At 47.5% G+C, this 16,356-nt stretch overlaps 2 protein-coding genes across 7 annotated transcripts in view; both read left to right on the forward strand.

The window, feature by feature from the left end:
* The first annotated feature begins 305 nt into the window (after positions 1-305).
* Positions 306-1,686, forward strand: MYMX (myomixer, myoblast fusion factor). Its single transcript, XM_035108180.2, has 2 exons — positions 306-1,017; positions 1,462-1,686. The coding sequence occupies exon 2, from the start codon at positions 1,489-1,491 to the stop codon at positions 1,678-1,680; it is 192 nt and encodes a 63-aa protein (XP_034964071.1). The 5' UTR covers positions 306-1,017; positions 1,462-1,488; the 3' UTR covers positions 1,681-1,686.
* A 54-nt stretch (positions 1,687-1,740) lies between these two features.
* The window catches only part of LOC118081770 (uncharacterized), a 43,604-nt gene continuing 28,988 nt past the window's right edge, over positions 1,741-16,356 (forward strand). For 3 of the 6 annotated variants that reach the window (XM_035108174.2, XM_035108176.2, XM_035108175.2), the window contains exons 1-9: positions 1,742-2,902; positions 7,274-7,378; positions 10,956-11,117; positions 12,587-12,718; positions 13,570-13,758; positions 14,835-14,918; positions 15,545-15,663; positions 15,829-15,943; positions 16,043-16,129. In XM_035108174.2, coding sequence (XP_034964065.2) covers positions 2,492-2,902; positions 7,274-7,378; positions 10,956-11,117; positions 12,587-12,718; positions 13,570-13,758; positions 14,835-14,918; positions 15,545-15,663; positions 15,829-15,943; positions 16,043-16,129 — 1,404 coding nt within the window. In that variant the 5' untranslated portion in view covers positions 1,742-2,491. Of the gene's footprint in view, positions 2,903-7,273; positions 7,379-10,955; positions 11,118-12,586; positions 12,719-13,569; positions 13,759-14,834; positions 14,919-15,544; positions 15,664-15,828; positions 15,944-16,042; positions 16,130-16,356 lie in introns of all 6 variants that reach the window. The other 3 variants (XM_035108177.2, XM_035108179.2, XM_035108178.2) reach the window with 3 other exon arrangements.

Raw genomic sequence — 16,356 nt, forward strand, 5'->3', positions numbered from 1 at the left:
AACGCTCCCCCCTCCCCATCACGCTGCGCTCAGCGCGCATTGGGGCTGCGGGCGGCTCCGGAACAGCAGCCCCTGAAAAGGGCCGGGGCGCCGCAGGAGCGAGCGCGGATCCTCGGCCAGGCCGGGAGCGAGCGACAATCAGCGATCCGGGCTCCGTCCCAGCCTCTGGCCGTCCAGCGCTGTAGTCCCGCCTCCCCTGCCCGGAGGCTGCTGGAGTCCGTGTTCTCCGTTGCCATAGCGCCCGGGGAAGTTTCCTTTCCGAGTCCCCGCGCTTTGAGCCTATCCTTGTGGAATTCAATTGCATCATCGCCTCCGATGCGCTCAGTTGCTAAGACAACTCTGGGCACTTGCAGGGATCGTTCCTCTCTCCTCCGCCCGCCCGCTCGCCCTTCCCCTAGATTCCAGCGGCCCGCGCGCTAGGCGGCAGGAGAGGACGCGCAGCAATAAGCAGGGGAAGCGGGCTCTTGGGTTTCCTCCGATAGGACAAGAGGCGGGAAAGCGAAGAACCTTCCCGCGCGCAGTTCTGTTCTATAACCCCATCCTCTAGCTAGCAAGAGGCTGGTGGCCGGATTACATTACTTCCCGCGCAATTTTATAGCTTCACTTTAGGCGAACGTGCGCGCACGCTTTAAAAGGGAAAATGCAATTCAAGCATACGCATGAGATTGCAAAAGAAAAGGAAAAAAAGAGGGGGGAAAGTTTGCCCTATCCTTTTCTCCCGTGGCTCGCAGGTGCCTAGAACTCCCTCGGGCTGCTTGCAACTAACCCGAAGAAGAGAGCGCGAGCTGCAGCGGCGTGCGCGTCTGAGTGAGGCGCTGAGGCGGCTCCTGTTGTCTTTAACAACCTCCCCACGGGCAGAAATCCAGCAAGCGACACGTTCCTCAGTACGGCTGCCTCGCGCTGGGAAAAGCTCTTCACCTGTTGAATTTCTGTCGCGCGGCCGTTCAAAGGCGCCGGAGAGGCGCGTCATGCCAGCTGCTGCCTGAGTCCTTTCCCGCATGGCGCGCGACGGGATGGGTGCGCCCTTTCGTTGCCTTGTCTCGGAGGCGTCCCTCCTCTCCCCTCCTCAATCCGTGCTCCTTTCCCCCAGCTGCACCCCGAACCTCCTCCGGGAAGCGGCCGACCTCCACCCCCAGGAGGGAGGGAGGCTGCGCGTTTTTTTGGAAGCCGTCTTTTCCCCTTTGCCCAAGCCGCATTACCTCATGCTAAAGAACTCCCTGCCTGAAGGGCTGGGCTAAATATCGGGACTGGAACCGGGAGTGGGAGAGAAGTGAAGACGGGGCCAGGAGGGAAAGGGAGAAAAGGAAACAGGCCCGCTTGAACCGGGGGGGGAGGGCTTCTTCCTTTCCTTCCTTCCTTCCCTCCCTTCCCCTCTTGCTTTCGGCCGCCGAGCAGGATGCGCGCCTTTCCGTGCCGCGGCTGCTCTGACCGCGGTGTGTGTCTCTGTGCCTCCCCTCGCAGGTCTCCGCCGAGCGCCCGGAGCGCAGCATGCCCGCCCCGCTGCTCGCCCTCCTGCTTCTGCGCACCCTGCTGACTCGCCTGCTGCTGGTGGCTCGCCAGCGCCTCCTGCCGCTGCTCCGGCGCCTGGGGGCCCGCCTGACTTCCCAGCAGTCCCGCGAGGCGCTCCTCACCTGCCTCCTCTGCGTCCTCAACCTGCGCAAGAAGGTGGACGACGCCTGAGGCGAGTTCTGCAGGGAGACGCCAAGGAGAAGGGGCGGCCGCAGCAGCAGCAGCAGAAGCCCCCAACTTTGCAGGTAGGTAGCCCCATCGCCACCACCTGTCGTCCTCGCCGCCGCCGCCACTCATGCAGAGACTTTCGAAGTAGAGCAGCACCCCAAAGAGCGAGGAGGAAACCGACGTCACCCCAAGCTGCAGCCAATTTTTTCCCTCTCTCTCCAGCATATGAAGGGACACTTTTAGCTTCTGGGTGAGTGCGTGTGGAGAAGGAGCTGCTCTCCGCCTGCCAAAGGAGAGGGAGAGCAATCAGGGAGCAATCAGCAACTCCAACCCTCCCAAGGAAGAAGATTTAATTTCTGATCTCATTTCTCAAGATCCACCCCCAGACAAAACTCTTCCAGCTTCAAGCCTCTCCGAATGCTTTTCTCCTCTTCGCTTTGAAGCCAGGACCAAGCTCCCACCCACAACCCCGCACTCATGGTCTTTTCATTTCTGGTGGAGAATTATGGATGGGGAAGCAAAGCACCACCACCATCGCTGACCAGAGGCCTGGCGTGGTGGTAGCAGCGTGATTTCTCAGGCCTGGAAGCCGAAGAAGTCTGGAAGTCCCCTTCCGTCAGACATTTCCGAGCAAGCTTCTGAGAGAGTTCCCAGGAGGACTGAACCCAACGGGGCAAGTTATGCATCTGCATGGTTCAGAAGAGGCTGGAGAAGAATCTCTTGTGACTTTGCCATGTGTTTTATAGTCTCTTGTTAGACTTCAGGACTGGTGGCCCACTCTCCCCTTCCCTTTCCCCTGTTTCCTGTGTGGCCAATGCGAGGGGGAGAAATGTCTGGCAGCAGAGCAAGGAAGGTCCAGCCGTTCACTATTACCACCAAGCTTTCCCTACCCAAGTGCTCCCTGGACTTTCCAGGAGACAGCTGCCCCGACATAGCTGCTCTGGATAATCACGCCCTGCACCAAAACCTCAATGAGCGTGTGTCTCTATATCTGACTCGGGCTTCTCCCGTGTCCTCTGAGGGTAGGTTTGACAGCACCAGCCCCATTGAGGTGGCCACCAATGAAGATCGCATCAACCGCAACTCTCTGTCCCGCTCCATCAAGAAAATCACCTTGTCCAACTGGCACGGAGAGCCTAATCCAGGGGAGGAAACATCAACTCATACCCATTGTGAGAGGAACTGCAACAATAACAACTGCAGAACAGGGAAAGCACAGTTTAAGGTAAGGTCTTTTATATTCTTCCCCTGCCTTGCTTTGTTTTGTTTTGTTTTGTTACACTAGAGTGCATTGCTCCACTCTATATCACAGTTACATCAGGCCTCACCTCTCCCTTGGTTTTAGGGTCCTCTGAGAAGACACTACAAGTAGATGAAGGGGTGGTTATGTGTGGGTCAATATGCGTCTCAAGGGTTTTTCAAAGCTTAAGTTTCCCCCTTTTTATCTGTTGAGGAAGATTATCTTGAGAGCTTTGATCGCCTGAGACTAAGGAAGCAGAATTACTCCTCATATCATGGTAGAAAATAATTCTGAACAAGGGACAGTTGGAGGTGATGATGTCATCTTTTTCTGTAGTGATAAGATGAAACAAAGCACCTGCCTCCCTTGAACCACCACTGAAGTTTCCTTCATTATCATATTTTGCAGTGTCTGATGGTAGTTTTATGCAGATGGATCAATAGAAGCAGCACCAGCCTTGCTTGTCAGAGATAGCTGTAGATCCTGGATAGTTTAATCCCTATGTTGATTACAATGGCTTTTCCATACAACCCTTCCCAAAACTGGGAACAGAGCCCAGGGATTTCTAGTTCTGCCTTGCCTTCTATTATATCATTTCTATTCCATCTCTTATCTGTTGGATTCATCTGCCTTTTTGGATGGCCTGTGGATGATGTAGTGAGAAAGCAACTAGCTGAGCATGGTACGGCAAGCCCAGGAAAGGCTGCCCATATCTCTAGTAAGCCTTTAAGCTTCATTTTTCCGTCATGCTTCGCCCACAGGCATGTCAATGATGGGCAGGTTTTTATAGGGGTAGTGAACACAGGGATGCTGGTAAAGGCTTGGAGGTACGCAGTTGAAAGACTTTGTACTTCTTTGCAGCAGTGGTTCCTGGGCTTGAAAGAAAAGGCAGTCTGCATTCTGGTGCAGCCTTCGACCTTTGTAATCCAGAGTCTCTCTACATAGTATTGTGCCAGTGCTTAAAAACCATACCCAGAGTTGCTTTCATTTCTTGCTCAGGCTTGTGTTGTTGTTTTTTGTATACAAACAACCCTAGCAATGCCCTTTATTCCTGCTATGCTAGTCCTAGGGTTGTTTTGAGCATATCGGAGGGCTGATTGTTCTGCCTCTGTTTTTAAAGTCTATACAGGGAAGTGCTGGCAAATCGCTGAAAAGATGCATTGTTAGGCAAACTTTATAGAAGCACCTTTTAAAAGTGGATGTCTCTGGATCACATAAGATCCATTTCCCCATTACAAAGGTGCATTACTTGCAACAGTTTTCTAGCCGTTTCTCTGCAGAACTTTTAAACACTCAGAGAGGAAGAAAGTAACACTGAGACTAACTATCCTCGTGACACATCAGCTTTGTGAAATTATGAAACATGCCCCAATGGGCTAAAGTGAGGACACCCTGCTTATTTCAGTTTTGAGTGAAGTCAAGATTTTGTCAGGTTCTCTGTAGTGTCTGGTAAAGGCATTACCTCATTGTGCTATCTCATAGGCCCCAGGGAAAGCGTCCTCCAAATTGACCTTGACATCTCAGCCAAGAGTCTGTCTATAAAGCCTTCTGTGTTTCCCTGGCATTGAGCCTCATAGGACCCAGGCTAGTTCTTCCTTTGGATAGACATACATTTGCCCTCATTTGTGTAGTCACACCAGGCAGTGGAGGTTGCAGCCAGTCACTTCTCAGTTGCAACCTCTACTTTCCAAATCAACAGAAAGACTAACTCGTTTCTTGTCTTCACATGTGCTCCCGGCTGCTGCTTGTTGGATGGGATGATATGGCAGAGGAGGGAGGGAGTCCTGCCTCTGCAATCCAAGCAGAGCAGCTCTGCAGGAAGGATGAGATCATCTTTGTGCTGACAGCCTTGTTTTCCTGCAGCTGATGGATTGAGGGAGCTTCGTATGTAAATAAAGCACTTATGTCACCTGAAAGCTTATCTCCCATTACTGAGCTCTGGCTGGAGAAGGGCCAAGTGGGTTGTGGTGGGGAATATATGGGCAGGTTTAACCGTGAAGATCTCAGACCACAGGGCACTGTGCCAAACACAGTAACAACCATTCCATAAACAGGATAGGAGCAAAGCATCACCTAATGCACCAATGGGATAGTTGTCCAAGCCGGGAAGTCTAATTTGTTTGTTTGAGCTCCTTATCTCTTGGATGCTTTGATAGTTCAAGCCCCTTTAAATCTTATCTGGGTAACAAAATGTATCCCAAAATCTGTGGTGGAATATTCTTGTTTGTATGTGTTTTGGAGACGAGTAGCCTGGCTTCAGTGGCCTAGCTAATGGTTTTCTTACCCACACACCCACCCACGCCAGATCTCAGATGTACACTCCAGTAATGAACAGAGGGAGTGTACATACTTCAAAGAAATTGTGATATGGTGATTCATACATTTATAAAACACCCCCACTCCCCGAAGATCTTCTGAGCAGCAAGAAGCTTGTATTGGGCTATCATTTCTTTGCTTGCAAAACTGAGCCCCAAACTTGCATGATCCACCAGAAATCTCCAGAGATTTTGGAGCTCCGTTGGAAATGATGCATTCAAAGCTACTTAACTTGCCCTAACCAGACCCCTCTGCATGTAAATGGCACTTGGGCAGTAGTGCAATTCACAAAAGTTAAAAGTAAGTCCAGAGGGTCTTGCTTCCAAGTAAATGTGCTTAGATTTGTGCTGTTGTAAGCCCAACAATAATTAAACAACCAACAAGCTTATTTAGAAAAGTGCAAGATATTGAATGCTCATATAAGATAGAAATAAACAGCACCAAAAGGCAACATAAACTTCTAATATGTGCTTAAAATGTAGTCATGCTTGAGTGCATTTAAGTGCAAGCTTAACCTCTGCTTTTTGTTCTTATTCCCAGGCCATAGCTTGTCAATATTCTAATATACCCAGTTTAGGGTTCAGAAGCCACCACCACAGTAGCAAACCACCTGCTCTCCTTTGTTCTGAATCATGAACTCTGACAAGCAGTTGTGTTCTCTGGAACCCAATAAATAATGATGATGATGATGATGATGATGATGATGATGATGATGATGATGCTCCCATGCTGTGTTCCTCCTTTGTTCCTTCCAAAAGAAAGTTCTTCAAGTCTGCTGAGCTCAGTCACAAGCATGCTATGGCCACCTCCAGCGAGTCTCCCCTCAAAAAAAATGTAGATTACATACTTTGGGTTGAGTGTTTGGGTGCTGATTTACTGTTCCCCCACAGAAACCTATGGTACTTTGTCTAGCACCATGTCACCTTTGCTTCTAATAACATTGGTTGTTCAGTTGTGTCAATTGCTTATATCCCAATGTGTACATTAAGAAGGTACCTTCCTTTACTGCTAATGGAAGACAAATATAGAGAACAAAATGTTCTGTGTCGCTGCAGCCATATCCTTCCTGGTTACATTTGACCATTTGTCACTGTTCTGTGCCAGATGTGTTCATTCCTGCTTCCACCACCAACCATAGCTGCCAAGTTCTCCCTTTTTTTAAGGGAAATTCCCTTATGCTGAATAGGCTTCCTCGTGAGAAGAGGGAAAACTTGGCAGCTATGCCACCAACTCACCCCACCCCATATGCTAAGTCTTTGGGTACAGGTGAAGAACGTTTCTTCAAATTATTTATTTTGATATTTCAGGCTTTGTGGATAAATGTCTGGCATAAGTAGCGCTGAGTGTTTATGGAGATCTGGATCCTGAGAAAGTATAGTTTTGTTAGACTTCAGGGTTTCTGGGTCTTCAGATGACACCTGAAATGTATTGCCTTCCTTTCCCGCTTGATAGCAAATGATATGTAAAGAGAGGCGGTGCAGTCCATTGGCCAGAATGTTATGCTTTTTGAGGTGGCGTTGGATATTAACTTCAGCCACGTGCTTGCTGGGTTGCTTTGGAAAGTAACGTATTAGCTTCTGTACTTCAGATGTAGAATAGGAATAGGTATTGCTTCCATTGCACACTGTTCTTCCAAGAGTGAGAGTGGAACTTAGTGTTGGATAGGCAGTATTTCCAAATATAATAAAGGATTGAAGAGGGTTGCAAAGTGATGAGCCTTTGCTCTGTATTCTCGTGGAGTGGCTGCCTGCAGATTTGTGACACAGTAGCAGCTGGCAGATAGGCTTTGTTGAAATTGTGGTGACCAGCTAGTGTGGGTGTGTGATGCTCACCTAAGAGCGTAATTTGGATGAGACTTTGCTTTATGCTGCAGTTGGGCAAATGTGGTGAAGTCTGCCCCTGAGAAGTTTCCTTTCTTCTTTGCTCTGCCTTTGCATCATGAACAGCCCGTAGTTGTCCCATTCAGGTATTCTCTAATATTCTTCAGAGCTGGATGAGGTTGCACTCTCCTCATCCATTTTCTGTTTTCCCCCTTTTTAGGTCCTTCTCAGAAAAGAGGTGGAAATAGAAGAAGAAAAGCAAGACTCTAAGAGGCCCCAGGCTAGTGGTCATTCTTCATTGGGCAGAGTTGCTCCTCTTCACATGGTATGTGCCTTTATACCCCCTCTAATATATAAGCCCTTTGTTTGTCGGCCTTGGTGACTGTTTTGAGTCTTTTCAAATGTAAATAAAGGCAAACTCAGTTATAGAATATGGACTGCATGCTTTCATTTTTGTCCTTGTAGAGCAGTGCAGTCAAATGAAGAGGAAGGAATGAGCCCATGTGAATTCCTTGAGTTCCTCGATAGATCATTGAAATCTGAAGGATGCAAAAAAACTTTACAAATTAATTGTCCCTCCACAGTTCCTCTGTACATTATCTACCTATGTAAGTGGAGATGCACACATTCTGAGGTTTGGATGGGGAGCCTGCAGCCCTCCAGATGCCATTGGACTCTCACTCCCATCAGTTCCAGCCAGCCGGGTCAGTGGCAGGTATGATGGGAGTTGTAGTCTAACAGTATCTGGAGAGCTCAGATTCCCCATCCTGTTATAAGGGCTGCCTGTGTTGCGGCCGTACGTTCTGGCTCTGTTAAAGCATGTACAAAAAGCTACCTGAACCAAGGAAGAGCACATTCAATGAGAAGCTGCACAAGTGATTCATATTACGGGACCGCCTCTCCTGGTATGCCCTGCAGAGGACCTTAAGGTCCATGAATAACCATAGTTTAGAGGGCCCAGGCCCTAAGGAAGTCAGACTATCCTCCACCAGGGCCAAGGCCTTTTCAGTGATCTCTCCGACCTGGTGGAATGCTCTGTCCCATGAGACCAGGGCCCTACAGGACTTAACCTCCTTCCGCCGGGTCTGTAAGACAGAGCTTTTAATTTGCCTGGCTTTTAATTTGAACTCAGCTTGATCTTTTATTTCCCTTCTCTTCCCCCTTCCCCCTTTTATGAAGATTACCCACTCTGGGACCCCACAGCTAATTCTCCCCTTGCCTCCTTGCTGGCCCAAGTAGGACTAATTTAGCCAGCTAGCCCTGGTGACTCTCTAATGTTTATTGCATGGATTTCCCTCAGATTGATTTTTGAACTTTGAATTTTATTGTTATTCGTGCTTTTATACTGTAATTTATGCTGCTTTTATATTGTATTGCAATTAAGTGTTTTAAATTTGTTGTTAGCCCCCCTGAGGCCGGGTTTCTGAACCAGGAAGGGTGGGGTATAAATAAAAATTTATCATTATTATTATATGTGATGTAGAAGTAGCAACAGAAGATATCTTGTGGTGCAGTCCTGAGAACGTTAGCTCAGAAATATTGCCAAGTTCAGTAGAAATTAACCACTAATGTGCCTGCTTAGCATTGTAGCTTTAGTAATTCGCACGCCACCTTTCCAGGTTTATGGGATCTTGTCTGAAGAGGGAGCTTTCATAGCTCTTCCATGTACAGATGTGTGTTCTTTCAGTGCAGTAAATAAAAATGTAATCTGGGAGACCCTGGTACCAGTTTGCATATTCTTTCAGCTAATTGGCAGCCAGCATAAAGAACCAAAGCATTACCAGTTCATCACTTTCTAATGCATCCTTTGAAAGGCCACCACTCATGCCATGAGAACATGGCATGCCATTTTGTCTGAAGGCACAAGCTAATGGGAAATGTCAGGGTATTGTGCCCGCCTCCAATCTCTCAAAGGCTGTGCCCTACCACAGTCTCTTTTTTGTGTCCTTGTGCAAAGTGTCTTCCTTGTTCATTTCCAGCTTCCCTCGCTGTATCCCACCAGACAGAAATGCAAAGGAAAAAAAGTTCTGGGGGAAAATGTCATGGGAGGAAATTAGGTTATGCCTGGGGCGTTTCCACAAGTTTATCATGCAAAAACTGAACAGGACATCATTAGCAGGGTGATAGCTTAGTCTATAAACAACTATACTACTTAGATTAAGGACTCAGTCATCTATATGCTGTAAAGTCCTGTCCCTTTAATAGTGGCTCCCCCCCCCTCTTGAATAAGAATTAGAATTATTCCTGTTTTCTATAATGTGTCTAGCTGTGATCAATTTATGAGACTGTTGTGCTGCCCCCAGTCTTGATAGGGAGCCACTTTTCCATTGCAGATATGTGTGTCCTCACTGACAACCCTATGCCACTTGCTGTCCTCTAGGAACTGTTTCTGTTCAGTCTCTTCTGTTTTCATCCCATATTTGTATTCTGAGACATTCCCATGCCAAACCTTTTGGCTTTCATTCAGGACTCCTTTTTGGATGCCCCTACACAACAACTGGTTCGACAGTGTTGGGGGCTCTCTATGTTTGTAAAAGGTGATGAGAATTCTTTGCTAGACATCTTTTGCTCTAGAGTCATAGCTCAGTGGCAGAGCATCTGCTTTACATGCAGGAGGTCCCAGGTTCAATCCCTGGCACCTCCAGGTAAGGCTTGGGTTGTCCCCTGTCTGAACCCCTGGAGAGCTGCTGCCAGTCAGTGTAGATAGTGATGAACTAGACGACCAATGGTCTGACTCAGAATAATGCAGCAGCTTTGGTCTCTCCCCTTACCACCTAGTTTACATACACTTACAGGAAAGCTTTATCTCCAGGAATCATTGAGAGGGGTGAAACTAATCATTAAACTGGATTGAAACCAGTTTATGCTTGCAGTGTAGACCTACCCTTAGCATGAACTTCGTTGGGAATATGCGCCCAAGCTTTAATCTTAAAATTGTTATATTTCTGAGTCATGCTCTTCATGCACCATACACCTTCTCTGCTTGAAGGTCTCACATCGCATCTTTCTTAAGTGCTCTGGTATGTGTGCTGTCAGTGTTCTGAATTCAGTAATGTTAAGCTTCTCTTTCCATGCTCTACCATTTAAGAGCAGCCAGTACTGACCTCTCTTCCTGCAGTGGGATTTGAGATACTGTTTACAAATTTAGCCCTCCATGGTAGTTTGCAGCTGGACCTTGGGCTGAGCTTGGAGGAAAGCCATTTCTGCAGTTGGCTGACCTTAGCGGTCTTGGAGTGGTGACAGAACATTGCATCATTTCTGACCACAAGAACAAAGCCTGGAAGAAATCCAGACTTTCTCCCATTTGTTGAGTTACTTAAAATAAGTATCTCTCTAGACTGCTTTTGAGGAGCAGGGTCTGAGCTCATTTGTAAGGCAGGCAGACAAAAAGTCTCCCTGTTTGTTCAGAAGCTCTTTTACCTGAGGGCTGGGAGTTTTGCAGAAATAGGTTTACTTCTGCCGAACCTGAGGGAGGCGAGATGAGATAAAGATAGGGCCTTTCCTCTTCTATGTTTTGCTTAGATGACGCCTTAGGCTTGATCCCTGGCACCTTAGTGGATCTTGAGTAGCAGTGCCAGGAAAGAACTTCTAGAGAGTTTTGTCTTCAACTATACCCCCAGACTTGTTCATATGTGCTGAGAATGATGAACCATTTACTCATTGCATACAAGATTCTTGCAGTGAACGGATAATGCAAAAACACTGTAGGATTTCAGTGGAACCAAGCTTTAAAGATACAGTGCATACATAGCCTAAGGCTCTATCTTGTTGATTAACTTACTTCACAAGGCCGTTAGCTCCAAACCCCCCTGAAGCTCAATTAGGGCATTGCCGCTTCCCTTTTATCAGACTTGGATCAAATCTGAACAAACTTTCTCTTTCCCTCTGTTTCTCTCTCCTAGATGTCAAGCTGTGCTGTTGCAGGTCCCTGGAAGAAGAATGTCAAGAACATAGAGGCAGGCGAAGTAGCAGGGCTGAAGCCTTGCCTCCAGAGCAGCCCAGGGCTGGCTGACCTTTCCAAATGGAGCCCTCACATAGCTCAGTTCAACTGTGACATGATGCAGGTAAAAGAAAATGAGATTGGCAGAGGAACAAATTCACTTCAGTGTCTCGGTGGAGCAGGAACATGTTCTGCTCTTCTTTCCCATACTACAGAAGAAAGGAAGGGAAGGCAGCCTTTTCCTTGCCAAAGGTCTTTCCTCTGTTAAAGTGAGAGGAACGTGCAGACGGAAGGAGACAAGGTCCCTTGGCTAGAGGGAGGCTGTTGTTATGGCATGAGGTCATCCTTGGCAGCTTGTCTTTAGGATGGAGGACCAGAGGAGAGGGGGGTCAGTCCACAGATATCTGATTTCTTTCCCATCTCTTTGAGGGGAAGGGGGCACAGAATAGCAGTCTCGGCCTGGTGTAGGGACATCTAGGTGATAATAAAAGCATATTATTTTTATATCAGAATGTTTGGGTATGTAGCTTTTGTCATGTGACTTCACAGCAGCCCTGTGAGAAAGGTGGCTGTCATTCCTCTCTGTGCCAGGTGTCTTGAACCAGGAACTCTTAGCAATGGGACTCAGCCACTTTACTTTCTGCAGCACCATGGCTGGTTGCCACGGTGGTTGAAACAGGAAGCCTGTTACCCATATGGCACTCAGGAGTTTAGCATTGGCCAGGTGACACAAGGGACCCATTGCATTCCACCTGCACTTGTAAAGCTGCTAATTCATTCCTGGCTCTTCAATCTGAGCAGCTCAGACTGAACCCAGGCTGAGCTCTTGCACTGCACATAGCAGCTTCTTTGCTCCCCTGATTTCCAGCTCTTGCTAATCCCAAGCACATAGCTGGAACATCTCAGTGCTTGTAGACATGACTATGAGCTTCGTAACTGAAGAGCAGTGTAGATGGATAGTACATAATTAAGAGAAATTAATTCACACTTGTGCCGCTCTCTCGCTCACTGCTTGAAGCATCTACTTAGCATTTTTCCATTATATTGGATTGACGTCTGAAACTTCTGGGGTAGATCTGTGGTGAGGTTAACTCCAGGGCAGCCTTTGCCAACCTGGTGTCCTCCAGATGTTCTGGATCACAACTCTCATGAGTCCCAGCCAGAGCAGCCATCTGTTCACAACATCTGGATGTTGCTTTAGGGGATTATTGGAAGGAAGTCACCTTTTACCCGGTCAGACTGTTTGCCCATCTAGCCCAATATGGTCTTTTCTTGCTGCCAGCAGCTCTCCTGTATATTGAAGAGAGATCTTAACCAACAAACCCAAGCTTTAGTTAAAACAAACAAACAAATGATTAAAAACATTGCAATTCCACAGGGTCACATGCTGTAGCAAGGGGGAGTTACATGGAATAATCCTATACTGGGTTTTCTTTAATGTCATGCCAGAACAGGCATCTTCTCCATTTTGCCCAAAGTCTCTCCTTTCTATCATACAAAATCAGACTTTTGAACTTCCTAATGGAAATAGAAAGAGTGCTTTCCCCAGCTGCTTGTCCAGTTCCCATCTTGGCATTTGTCTTCATGTTTCAGGCTGAGAAATGGGTGCGAGCGAAACTCCGAGACCTGAAGGATGGTTGCAGTATTCAGGAATGGGAGCGGGCAGCTCAGACATTACAAAGAGACATGAAAGACTTTGAGAATACCATGATCAAACTGAACCAGGTACAACAAGGTTTCTGGAAGCCCCATCTCCCCCCTGTTGAGTCCTTTAGGTTGCAGCACGGCCCTGAAGAGAGACTTGAATCCTGCTCACCCTTGCTCCCTCTCCTGTAGTCCAGCCTCTCTGTGTTTCGTCCTGTTTCTGCACTTTTGATTTCTAGTTTCCACGAAATCAGTGCTCTGGCAAGACTGGGTGACTTTTAAGTCCCGCCTCTCCATGGAATGCAGATTCCATGTTAGGGATCATTAGGAGAGGGACTGAAAATAAAACCATCAGTGTCATAATCTATGCCGAGAGAGCGCACTTGGAACACTGTGCACAGTTTTGATTGCATCACTTCAAGATGGTTATTATCAGAGCTATGGGGAAAACACAGGAGGCAGTGATGGCCACCAACTTGGATGGCTTTAAAATAAGATTAGACAAATTTGTGGAGGATAAGACTATCAGTGGCTACTAGCCACAATGCCTGGGTTCTAGCTCCATGGTCAGTGCCAGTATACCTCTGAATACCATTTGCTGGGAATCAGAGGTGGAGCTAGCTGCTCCGGCACCGGAAGTGGTGCACATGCTGTGCACCCGGGGGCAGGGCGAGCATCCCAGGGGGACATGGCGAGCAGTCCAGGGGGCCTCACGGCAGTGTCACCTCCCCTCCGGGATGACACCTGGGGCGGCCCGCACCCACCGCACCCCCCTTCCTCCGCCAGTGCTGGGAATCACAAGTGAGGAAAGCACTGATATACTCAGGTTATGCTTGCAGGCTTCTCACAGGCGACTGTTCAAACAGGATGTTGGACATCATCCTGATCCAGCAGGGCTCTTTGCGTGCTCTTATGTTCTTTCCCATCCATAGATGGGTGACCAGCTTATTGTCCAGTCAAACTCCAGTGCTGAGATAGCGAGGCGACTACAAACCCTGCGCGAACAGTGGCAACTGCTGAAGCAGATGGCAGCAAATCAGAGCAAAGCAGTGAGCGGACTTAGAAGCTTACAAGAGTTCAACCAGAAAGCTGAGCGACTAGAAGCTTGGATCAGGCAGAAGGTATGTCCCAAAGCAGGGTCCAACCCTCAGTTCCCCATGTTTCTGCAGCATGTACAATATATATGTAGGCTGCCCTGATCTCCCTTGGGATAGAAATGCAATGAATGGGTGAATAATAATGAGAGCTAGGGAAGAGATATGCATAGCCATAGGGAAGAGGAATTTATGTTTTGCCTGCAGATGCCGGACTCATATTTGGAAGGATCTCCCCAGCTGGTCAGATTTTTCTGAAATCCACCTATGGAATTAACTCAATAGATTACGGTACATTTTAAAAAGAAAGCATTCAAAAAATCTGCTAAGGTTTTGGAGCAAAGGTCAGAAAGATTTGGACAGTAGTTGGTTATGGCAGATTGGGAGCTAAGGTAGTCATTTCCCCATGGCATCTATAGTTTGCTTTATCCCCTGTCTGCTGACTGCACTGGCCATCTAATAGCAATTTTCATGTGCTATTGTCTTCGCCCCCAAATTCCATTCTATAACAAGACGTTCTAAATTCCTAGAAATCCTAAATCTTTAAAAGAGGGAAACAACCCTGAATACAAAAATAGAAGCAAGATTAATTGATTTTCATAATTTCCTCTCCATTTGGCCCTTGGGACTCTTGCTTGCCTAGATGGAGAGAGTTAGAGGGACATATGTAGAATCCTCTGTCTTTGCATGGCTGGAATGTAGCCTATTGTACAAAGGTTAGAATGACACCTATGGCTCTGCCCACCTTTGCCTCTAGTCCTGCCTAGGAGGGAATATTGCCTTTGGAGTGAAAATGGCTCCCCGCTCCTAGTCTACAAGTTGGATTCTAACTGTGTATTCTGAAGCAAAACCAAACCACTCCACTTGCATCTCTTAGAAATGGGATGAAATTGTAACACTGTAGTCCAGGCATCCCCAAACTGCGGCCCTCCAGATGTTTTGGCCTACAACTCCCATGATCCCTAGCTAACAGGACCAGTGGTCAGGTATGATGGGGATTGTAATCCAAAAACATCTGGAGGGCCGAAGTTTGGGGATACCTGCTGTAGTCCCTGTGCCTTCAATATCTCATATATTCTAACCATTTCTATCTGCCCCTCTAGGAAGAGAAACCTTTGCTAACTGCCCTGCTGCAAGAGAATGCAGACAAGATTCAGCTTACCCGACGCATCCTTGACTTGAAACAGGTGACAGTCTTACTGACAGTCGTGTGGGATTCTCTTCTCTGTACAGTGTGGGGGGGGGAATGGTTCTGACAGTGCTGTTTTACCTGGGGTGGTTGCAGTTAGGCTTTGCATCCTACCTCAGAAGATATAAATGGCATTATAGTTCATACCTAGGTCCTATTGGGGTAGCAAGAGGGTAGCCTGGTGCAGTCCTTCATCACATTTTGCAGCTGCCATCTGCAAGAACAGAAAGGTGCCACTGCAAAGATTTTGTCTCTTGTCTGTATGTACTGGATAGTACTACTGTTTTCTCAGCCCTCCATCCCCTCCTCCCTGCAATTTGGGAATAATAATTCTTGGCCTGCATCACAGTTGTTGCAAGGATTGCTGAGATAATGTATGAGAAGTACTTGGAACACCTGAAAGCAATGTAAAAAAAAATTGTTGATGCTTAATTATTATCAGGAGCTCCTAAGCTCCCTTCGAAAATAACTTCTGAGTACAAGGTTTATTCTGCTGGGGCTCAGTTGGCAATGCCAGTAGCGGTTAGCTTCTTATGAGGTCATACTTTTATAGAAAGTAAGTTTATGTTATCCCTCTTCTCCCCCGCCTCTCCTCCCCTTTTCTCTCTCTCTCATCCAACTTAGGAGGAGCAGCAGTTCCAGGCCCTGCATGAGGAAATGAACAGCCTGGCTCACAAACTTGAGAAGCAGGGGAAGAGCGAGAGCAGGAGCATTATGGCACGGCGGAAGCATCTCAATAAAATGTGAGCTAGAGCAGGAGCTGGTGGGGGAAGAGAGATGGGGCATAACCAGCATTAGGATGGGCTATGGAATCATCTGACTGCATTTGCTTTACTTTAACTGTCAAGGATGTGCTGGCTAAGCTACTTCCCCATTCCTAAGATCCTTCTGCCCGTCTTACCTTCCAGGTGGCTGCATCTCCAGGGGACACTGAAGGAACACCATGAGACCCTGCAGCTGGCTCTGGAAGCAGCTGCCTTTGTCCAGCAAGCAGAAGTGCTCCTTGGGGCCATCCATGCAAAGGTAGGTTCTAGAGCAGCTTCTAAGAGGAGGTGGTGGGCGCTTTCTATGAACTGCATTGCTGCTTTTCTCGGGGCTTAACGCCTGTTGTTTCTGTTGTAGCGGAGGAATCTCTGTGGAGTGGGGAAACAGAGGGAACCTGAAACCAGCCCAGACCTGGATGTCAGGGATATAGCTAGTCAGGTCATGGTAAGTTGGACAATGCCCAGGAACATGACTTGGAGCCCCTCCAGATGCCCTATTTATTAAGCATTCATCTTGAGTTGCTTACATAGAGGTCAGAGTATATTCAGTCTTCATTGAGCAATGATTCTGATTTGTTTGTGGGGTGGTTATACAACAATGAGCAGCTGTCCTGCATTCATCCTGGTGTGTTGATACATATTCATGTTAGCCATTTGTTCATCCCACACTTT

This window comes from Zootoca vivipara, chromosome 3, assembly GCF_963506605.1.
Source record: "Zootoca vivipara chromosome 3, rZooViv1.1, whole genome shotgun sequence".
Classification (NCBI taxonomy): domain Eukaryota; kingdom Metazoa; phylum Chordata; class Lepidosauria; order Squamata; family Lacertidae; genus Zootoca; species Zootoca vivipara.